Below are 10,579 nucleotides of genomic sequence, written 5' to 3' on the forward strand. Positions count from 1 at the left end.
TTGGCATTATCCATGAATTAAACTAGCCATAATGATTAAAATGGGAGTGAAAGAGTTAGAAGTGTCTACTCTATGTATAACAGTTTTAAAAACAGCAAGGTTACTTAATAAAAATCAAGTTCTTTTGCTAACAATCTTTTAGGTGGTATAACCAGTCATGTATGGGTTGACAAGAATATATTTCCACAACCTTATAAACCAGTAAAGAATATATCTTAGCTAAGTCCGTATAATCATACTAATTGTAAATGGTCATTTTCAGATTAAATAATACAAGCTACTTCAAATAAAATTAAGTGACTACAGCAATGAAAGATTAAATCCCATGGTCCAAAAACTTCCTTAGGTGCAAGCCTGTGCAGTAATAGAGAAAGCATGACACCAATTCATGAAAGGGGGTCTAAGCTTCTCTAGTTCTCAGGTACACACTATAATACCTACCTTATGACAGCAAAAGAGAAAAAAAATCATGGACCTTTTTTGTCTTCACCTAACAGATAATATAAACTTTACGAACACCTTCAGCCACCAGCTACTCACACTTGATGGACCTGTATATGTGACGAACAAAGAGCAGGGAGGCACGGAAACCTACACTACCAAGCATTAGGAAGAAACCATAGCAGATGCAGGCCATGTAACCGAAGAAGAATGATGTTTGCATAAAACCAGACATATCTGATCTTGCATAGTAGTAATACAAGCAATAGCCGTAGATGAACAACCCAGTTGATCCACCGCAGAGAAAAGACCTACGAAACACAGCAGCATGTCATCAAGTTGAAAGTAAAATGGCCACTCAAGTTTAAACTGCCTCTACCTTAAAAATATTCATGACATGGTTTGAATAATAACTACTATTGGCTAAAAAACACATTTCACAGAAAAGGGAAGAACACCGTTGCAAAAAATGCCACGATACAGTACTAAACCCCACTTAATGTTTTCTTAATTTTGGGCCAAGAAAATACTGTTTACGCAAGTTAAGCTTAAATTGATGCGCTGATATTTCTTCCCTGCCAAATTTGAACAAAAATGTTTTGCATTGCCGGTGCTCAGGCAAATCTTTTATGACAGGCCAAAATTTAGCTAATTTTGGGTCTGGTCTCAACCTAGTCAGGCCATGAATACAACAGATATTCAGAATCTCTTCCAAAAGAAAAATGGCAAACAAAATTGTTGAAATATGGGTGTAAATATTGCACATTTACTGTGCAAAAAATATGGATTGATTTGTAAGATATCTCTAAAATTAAGGGAGTGGGATAACAAGTTTATTGGCAGATTTACTCCTGATTTAGAATCTTTATTTCTGAAGATTTACTTTCTTTTTCCTTTAAACAACCTTGTAAGTTGTATCGTTTCTTTTGGAGATCAAGATAAGTAATTCCATAATTTTGCTTACTACATATACAATTTTTCACAAAATATTTTGTACTTGCACTTTTATATGAATTTATGTTTAGGCAACCATACAAAAACATTATCTTTAAATTAGGAACATTAGTCCCAAAACAGCTACATATTCCAAGGCACATTCCCTTCCATTATAGCATTAACAAAATCTTACCAATGCCATCCCCTAGTGCTAATCAAAGTGGGAAAACTAACGTTACTATGTTACTAAAGTCGCCTGGACAAAGATTCTGCTTGTTTGAGTAGACACGATAAGATGAACGGGTAAATAGGAACTCTAGATACAGATGTCCTTTCCACATATTCAATCAAAGAAGAAACTGTTAGGAACCAAAAGTTGACAAGAGAAAGAAAAGAAAGGTTTTTTATTGAATAGACTGAAAAGAAAAAAAACCAGGAGAGGATTCAAGGGTTTCCCCTTTCACCTGCTTCCTCCTATGCTCTCCTTTTTTCCTTTTTATATCTCAGTAACACTCAAGTAACTGATTCATGAGTACTCTAACTACCTTAACTAAATTATCTTCTCCATGTGTCCTAACAAAACACTCCTCCAAAATCAACCTTGTCCTCAAGGTTGGAACAGTGAAGCTTGATCCCATGGCTCATCTTCATCAAGGTGTTATCTACCCTTACTGATAGTATTGTGATATTGTCTTAATATACAAAGGGAACCCACTAGTTACTGCCTGCAAATTCAGGTCTGGAGGCTTAGGTGGTGGTGGATATGAAAGTGGTTTTTGTATACCAAACTCTGAACCCAATAAGTAGGAATTCTAAAATTTCAATGTCATTGATCCAACCATTATCAAAGTTAAGTTCAACAATGAATTCTTATTCCTATTATATAAATCTGATTTTGGGAAAAAAATGCTGCTTGGCAGCATCTCCACCTCCAACTCTCTTCTTGGTTAACTCTGTAATTGGGTTATCACGAAGTTGACCTTCACAGCCCACAATTTTCACTCTCTTTATTGATACATCCCCTTCATCCTCTATGAAATAGGAAGAAGATTAGGAAAAATCTCCCTTATGTTAAATACACACATAGGGTTCTCTATTTATAATAGAAGAAATATGGGCTAAGCCCAAAATACAAATAAGAAATATAAACAAACTAAATAAGAAATATAAACTAACTAACTAAAGATAAGAGATAAATATAAACTAAATATAATATTTCTAACACTCCCCCTCAAGCTGGAACATACAGATTGTATGGACCAAGCTTGGAATAAATAAACTCAATTTGAAATATATGATCTGTAAGTGTGTGGCAAACAGATGCGCAATCACATGTCGACGAACAACTAACAGCACCATGAAACTTCAAATAACACCATGAAACTTCAAGTGGATGACTTTGACAAAGGAGAACAATGACAAACTCCAGGGACTGGATTGCCATCAAGTAAGGATGGGGCTTGCATCAAAACTACAGGGATTGCCATCACTGACTGACGAGGCCTGTAGTGGCTAAAAGCGACAAAACTACAGGGAATGCCATCACTCACTGATGGAGCCTGTAGTGGCTAAAAGCAACAAAACTACAGGGAATGCCATCACTCACTGATGGGGCCTGTAGTGGCTAAAAGCGACAAAACTGCAAGGACTGCCATCATGCTAGTGGAGTCTGAAAGCCTAAAACCTGGTTCATACTCCCCCTCACGACGAATGGCGGAAATGACGGCGCGCCGATGACAGATCGTGAAAGTGGAAGATCATAATGAGCTCTTATCAAAGCACCCAAAAAACAAATCTAACAGATTTGACAAAGGGTTGGTGAAATTGTTTCAACCCATAATTTTAGTGTTGAAATTTCTTGATGTTAACCACTGACTGTCCTTGAAGACCTTTCAGAATAGAGAAGATAGCAGAAGCAGTAGAGGTAGGACTAGGTGTTGGTGCATCGGTGGCACAAGTGGCGGAGACGATGGCCAAAGACAGTGGTCGAAGACGGTTGCTGGAGAATGTTGTCGGAGACGACAGTCGGAGACGGTGGCCGGAAACGGTGCCGGTGGCGGCGAACGGCCGGTGACGGTGGCCGGTGACGGGTAGCGGCAATGCACAGCGGAGGCAGTGGCCTTTCTTGGCTGCAGCAGAATGACATAGGTTGAAAGACTTTTAGTAGGGGCTGCCGGCAGCCATGGCGCCCGGCCGCCGGCAGACAGCAAAGACAATGGCTAAAGAATCAAAGAACTAGACTCTGATACCATATGGAATAGGAAGAAGATTAGGAAAAATCTCCCTTATGTTAAATACACACATAGGGTTCTCTATTTATAATAGAATATGAAACAGGAAGAAGATTAGAAAAAATCTCCCTTATGTTAAATACACACATAGGGTTCTTTATTTATAATAGAAGAAATATGGGCTAAGCCCAAAATACAAATAAGAAATATAAACAAACTAAATAAGAAATATAAACTAACTAACTAAAGATAAGAGATAAATATAAACTAAATATAATATTTCTAACATCCTCCATCATAATTTTTGTTTCTGTTACAAATCTCACTTCTTTTTTTGTTTTTTCTTCACTAAAAGGGTGTGATTCTTCATTGCGGACCCTTCTCCCACATCTAGAGCAATTTCCATATCTCTAAACAAGTCCTTTGGATCTTGTTGTGGAATCTGATTTCGAATGTTAGATTGCAGCCCTGCAAAGAAATAACCCTGCAATTGATCTTCTGGTGTTTGATTTGCTTGTGACACCAACCTAGAGGAGTCATTCCCTTCAAATATGGGCAACTCCACTGTTTTAACTCAAGGCCTCAACAATTCTTCTCCCTCCTCATCTGGTCTACTACTATGTAAATATCTCTCTTCCTTCTTCTTTTCATCATTAGCCAAGTACACTCCTCCTTCAGAGAATTTCTTGCTTTTCTTGTAACAGTTCTTTGATATCTTTCTTTCCTTTGTTGACATCTTGATGAAGTTCCTCAATCTCTTTCATGTCCCATAGGGGTATCTTTAATAATAGACAAATACGTCTTCATCTCCATTATCACTCTTCCTTGCTTGCTGGCCAATCTTTCCAAAGAACTCACTCTACTTTCCATAATTCCCCCTTCTTCAGATCCGTACCAATTTGTTAGAAACCGAGAGTTGACAAGAGAAAGAAAAATAAGGTTTTTATTGAATAGACTGAAAAGAGCAAAAACCAGGAGAGCCCTCTCTCCTTCAAGGGTTTTCCCTTCACAAAGAGGTAAAGCTCAATCTACAAAATTCACCTCCTTCCTCCTATGCTCTCCTTTTTTCCTATTTATATCTCAGTAACACCTCAAGTAACTGATTCATGAATACTCTAACTACCTTAACTAAATTCTCTTCTCCATGTGTCCTAACAGAAACCCTAAATCAATCCCACTAATGCCCCCTTTAAGTTAACCAGAGTCATTATACAATATTTATAGTTATTTAACAGAAAATTAGTATTTCAATTATGTATGGTAAGAATGTCAAAATCTCAAAGTAAATTTTAGCCAGCTTATGAATTAAACTACTGATTTAAAATGGATAATGGAAAGGGGGAAATGGGGTAAACAAGGACAGGGAAAAAAGGAGAAGAGAAACTGGTAGATTAACTCAGAAACAACTGAGATCAAATTCAAAGTACAGGAACTTTTTTAAAGGGCCCAATAAATGACCATGTTTTAAAATTGCAAGCAGAATAACCAACAAAAAGATTCCAGAGTTTAGACCTTAATATAATTTTAAAGATACCTTCGCAGGCTTATGAATGTGAACATGTATCCGCTCCTTGTTAGGGTAACCATATCACCTATTTTCACTAACTAAGACTGAATATTATTTTTGAGGAGGGCCAATGAGAGAGAAGGGATGGTATTATGAACCAAGGATTGAAAAGAAAAAGAAAAGAAATATTTTATTGAATAGTATGAAAAGAACAATGAATAAGAGAGAAATCTAACTATTAAGCTTATTATGTGGTTTCTCCTTAACAAAGGATTTCTCCTTTCCCAAAAGTGCCAAGTACAATTTACAACAAATCTGCCTCTCCTATCCTTCTCCCCGTACTTATATCTAACTAAGCCATTAATATGCTATCTATCTTAACAAACTTCTCCCTCTCCTTGTATCCTAACAAATGGGAATGTGAGATGGAAGGAAATGACACGCTCCCCTCCCAAATACCATTGTTAGCAGCCAAATTTGAGGTGACGGAGAGATAACCAATCCGACATACATACGTTACTCACATGACACACTTTAAAATTGTAACATGACAAAGTATTGCTTTTTCTAGAACCAGCATTGTCACAAACATACACTCTGCTAAGTGGGATGAAGGCCACCGGAACTTAAATATTAGAATATATTAAAAATTTAATGTCTCTTGAGATTATAAATTAAGATTAGTTTCCACAATTCCTTATTATCTCTTTGGATCAGCATCTTTCTTTCCTTATATTTAATGATTAGTTTCTGTATATATAACAATTAGTTTCCTTACTTAATAGGGATTACAATCTAATTTTAGTATAGATTAGTATCTCATTGCTTTATGTTTTGTAACATGAATATTATAAAGTCTTAATCAATTTAAGAGCATTCAGTCTCAATTATCTCCTTTTGCTCCATCAGTATTGCATTCAGTCTCAATTACCTCTTTTTGCTCCATCAGTACTAAAAGGCTAAAACCCTATAATTTTGTATATGGTATTAGATTGGTACCATCCTCCACCATGATCAGTATCACCACAACTCTTTTGCTGCCACTATCAATGAAACCTTTAACAATCGCTACGACCAAGTGTGCCATCATGATCTACAAGCACCCAATGTCTCAAGTTCAGGAAATGCATAAACTAGATTAGGCAAACATTGTATGTTGCACTTCTCTCCCTACACGGATGATCAGCATCAGATGACAGTGTATGGGGTCTCTGACTGCACCAGAGTTATTTGTTATTCAAATGTTGATTGAGTAGGATCTCTTTCTGATAGAAGGTCTACATCCGGATATTGTGTCTCTATTGGTGGTAACTTGATCTCTTGGAAAAACAAGAAACGAAGTGTTGTGGAAAGATCTAGTATAGAAACAGAATATAGAGTTATAGCCTTGACTACTTGTGAGAATGTTTGGCTTAAGCAATTGCTTAGAGAGTTAGAAATTTGAAGATGTCACTCAAATGACACTTATATGTAACAATCAGACTCCTCTTCATATTAGTTTTATCATATTTTTTATGAGAGGACCAAACACATTAAGATTGATTGTCATTTTATTTAAGAGAAAATTGTATCCGAAGATATCAAAATTGAGTTCGTTAACTTAAGTGATCAACTAGCATATATTTTCACTAAGTCTTTACGAAGACCGAGAGTTGATTATATTTGTAACAAGCTCGATAGATACGATTTGTATGCACCAACTTGAAAAAAAGTGTTAGATATATTAGATTATTAGATAGTTTAGATATATATCTTATTTTTATCTTTTATCTATAGTTCCTTTGTTACTATTCTATATTTATATTTTGGGTTTTCCCCATATTCTATATTTCCCCCTATGTGTAAGATTAATCCCATACAGTTTTTACTATATTCAATAATCGCAATAATATAAGTTACATACCTCCACCACCATTCATGATCCTCGGCAGCAAGTTGGAAGTATGTCAGAGCCACAGTGATGAAAGCAGTGACAATCAGCAAAATAATAAAAACAATGAAGAGTATGCTGTAGATGGTATAAATTCTGTGGCCCCATACACTTGCAAAAATGTAGTACAGCTCTATGTAGATGGCACTAAATGGGAGAAATCCAGCCATTGCCATCTGGGGAAGGGTACTCCTGTACCAAGGTAGAGGTGGAATTTCTCGAGGATATTTTGTAGTGCGGACAGGTGCTTGGAACTCAGATTTGCTATTTTTACCTGCAATACCACCCAACACAAGCAATGGTGAAGTTACCAATGTCCATATTAGGACTATCACCAAAATTGTGCCAAATGGCAAGGCAGCAGTTGCACTATAAACAATTGCAACTGTGTTAAGGAAGCAGAACATAAGGAAAAGGGGGCCACAAAAGAGGCATCCTGTGAGCAATAAGTTCCTAACCTGCCAACAAGAAAATAAGTGTATAAATCATTTAATTTCATTTCATAAAAACTATAAAAATTAATACAGTTAAACCATTAACAGCAATCAAAGCAAGGAGTTCATATGTACCCAATTAGACCCTTCAAGTTGAATGTAGAAGGAAGTAGCAGTGTAGCCAGCAATGCCAGAAGTGAGAGCATATATGACCACCAGTGCAGTAAATAAAGCACCTCGGTTGTATGGATAAAACACACCAACCAATGCAAGCATAAAAATGAAGATTGTACTGCACAAGCATAAATAAACAGAGAATGAGTCCATTGATGCATATGATATAAAAAATGAAAAGAGGAAAAACAAGAATTGAAAAACTTCAACACAGAGAGGAGAAAGAGCCTTAGAAGATTCTTACAGTGTGAATAACTGAGTACCCGAACCAAGGGAAGCTGCGAACAAAGACTTATGCTTTGGAAACCGAAAAACATCACCATGAATGTACTTCCACCCTGTCTCCTCTTGATCATCAGCAGCTTCCTCGTCTTGAGCATATCTGAAGAAAATTACAGCAGATGAAAACAAGAAATAAGGAGGGTAAGGGGAGAACGAAACAACGTTACAAGTAAACAAGATGACCATCTGATAATAGATGGGTAAGCAAGTCGTACTTCATAAAGTCATTCTTCAATACACGCATGAGAATGGTTGCCAGAAAACCAGTCAAAAGAAGAACTGTTACGCAGGAGTTTATGATCGAGAACCAGTGAATCTCAAGGTGATGAGGCAAAGAAGAAGATTGAGAGTACTTTTCCATTCTCTTCTCAAAAGAAGTATCAGTTTCCTTCCATTTTGCTGTGTACCTAAAATCAACATCAACCTCTTTATCCTCAGTCAAGTCCACCACAGAGTGAGGATCCATCCGGGCACTGATTTCAACCACTCGATCTTTGTTATACAGAATATCAAACTGAATGTGCTTGTAAAGAAAATACTTGTACTCGCTAGGATCAGTTTTCCCTTCCTTGTCAACCGTCCCAATAAATCCCCAAATTGGCAAGTCATCATAATACATCTGGAAATAATAGTCCTTCTTAACTGCTTCTCGAAACTGAGCAACTTGCTCCTTTGTGAGCTTCCGACTGCATACAAGCTTAGCATCTTTCTCTGTTCGGAAATTAAGTTCATAAGGAGTACTAACAAGGCGATCGCCATTCAAAACCTCCCCAAGAGCTTCGGTCTTTTCTTTCTCCTTGCCTGACATTTAAATGTACTCATTCTTCCGATTGCACATTAAGAAACCATAAAAGTACAGAAAAATGCATTAAGAAAGCTACATACAAACTCCCAATTATTTTGTCCAGATGGTTCAATTGAACATCTACATATTCTACTTAACCAAGAACACAATAGAATAATAGCAACATGCCATGTTTAACAGGCAGAAAGTAATCCAGTATCATATCCCTTGCTAAAACTAGAACACCAAAACTAAACTACAATATGTCACACGTTAAAACCCCATCATGAGCCATCACACTAGTATTAACAATTGGATGAATAGCTTTGACTAAATCAAATAACAAAATGTCAATTAAGGAAGTAATAAATAATAAAAAGCTGAAAAATAAATAAATTCAGATTGTTAGTTACCTGTCACACAGAATGGCAGGTCAAAGTACCGATATGTTTCACTGAAACCAGCCAAATAAATGAATAAATAACCGAGAAATCAGAACAATAACACGACAACCTCGTATAACACTAACGTTGCAAAGAAAGCATGAAATTGAAAAGATCAGATTTTGACGACGACCCAGACTCTGAAAGGGTGGAAAGAAAGTGTTGGAAGAGGAACGGGTTGATGGGGATAGTTGAGAAATGGGATCGAGCGAAAGAACTAAGGAACGAACCTGGGGTTGTGAAAGGGACCGACTTTGTTGGCGTAAAGAGGAACGGGGTCTCCTTCCTTGTAACGGTGATCGGAGCCATCGGATCTGACGAGGATTGTTCCATGGAAAGAGATCAGAATCGCGAGAACCAAAGCCAACCCGCTCCTTCCCATTGCTCTTGGTCTGCACTCACAATCAGATCAGATAGACGGATAGATAAACAAATAAGGACAACCAGCAAGCAATTTATCACTACGATTTTCACGCAAATTACCGCATTTATTTTAAGAAATACAAAACAATGTCTGTACTTTTTCTTTTTCTTTTTCCCACTTTAAATTTACTTTTCTCCCTTTCATCTTGCAGGCAATGCTTGGTGTTATATGGTCCGTGATAACTATTATTTAATCTTAATTTCAATCAACATTTTCTTGTGGAGAATTCAATTTATCTAATAACATTACTTTAAAAATTTATATTTTAAATTTCTTAATATTAATAAGGTTTTAATATGTTATAGTGTGTGAACTTAATTTAATTATTGTTTAACTCTTTTAAAAAATACGTAGAAATTAGTTTTACAAAAAAACATAATTATTTTTTTATAATAATCCTTTAGAAAATTCTATTCCAAAAAGATGGTGATGGTATTTTTCTACTTACCTGATTAATATTGTGTAGTAAATGGAGAACATTTAGGTGTGATTAATGAATTTCCTTTGTAAAATAAAACATGTTTAATTAGATATATCAATATTTTAAAATTTTATGAATTCTTATTAAATCTTTAATGTTGACGTGAAAAGATACACAAGTTAGTTTCTTTTTATTAATAGAATTAGTTAGGTGGGTGAAAGATTGCGAAAATTATGTTTTCTGTTGGTTAGGTCTTGTTTATCCAAGGAACAATGAGTTTTATTTCCTCTAAGGAATTAAATTGATTTGGTAAGTAAGGAAGTGTCTGCAATTGTACGTTAATTACAAATGATATTTGGGTTTACCACGTAGGGCCATCTCCAATTGTGGTTCTAGAACTTTTTTTTAATTTTCATGGAAAAAAGTGGAGGAAGCCAACTAAAATATTTGAAATGAACAAATGAAAATTAGACTGTACAGTAGAAGGATATGCTTACCTCGAGAGTTGCATTATAGAATGGGATAAAAAGGAGCACATTATGTAAAATTGGTGGTTGGATGATAACAAGAGT

General features: G+C 36.0%; 1 protein-coding gene across 2 annotated transcripts; it reads right to left on the reverse strand.

Moving 5' to 3' along the window:
* Positions 1–215: 215 nt before the first annotated feature.
* On the reverse strand, positions 216–9,691 carry LOC106767367 (transmembrane 9 superfamily member 2). Of its 2 annotated transcripts, none has more exons than XM_014652246.2 (7): positions 9,393–9,682; positions 9,133–9,173; positions 8,151–8,736; positions 7,898–8,035; positions 7,615–7,771; positions 7,019–7,503; positions 216–752 (listed from the first exon to the last, which is right to left on the reverse strand). In XM_014652246.2, the coding sequence occupies exons 1-7, from the start codon at positions 9,542–9,544 to the stop codon at positions 533–535; spliced, it is 1,779 nt and encodes a 592-aa protein (XP_014507732.1). In that variant the 5' UTR covers positions 9,545–9,682; the 3' UTR covers positions 216–532. The 2 variants fall into 2 exon arrangements, with proteins under 2 accessions (XP_014507732.1, XP_022638975.1); XM_022783254.1 differs by lacking the exon at positions 216–752 and adding an exon at positions 6,010–6,470 and having other exon boundaries at positions 9,393–9,691.
* Between the last annotated feature and the right edge of the window lie 888 nt (positions 9,692–10,579).

The sequence above is a fragment of the Vigna radiata genome, chromosome 7, assembly GCF_000741045.1.
Source record: "Vigna radiata var. radiata cultivar VC1973A chromosome 7, Vradiata_ver6, whole genome shotgun sequence".
NCBI lineage: Eukaryota > Viridiplantae > Streptophyta > Magnoliopsida > Fabales > Fabaceae > Vigna > Vigna radiata.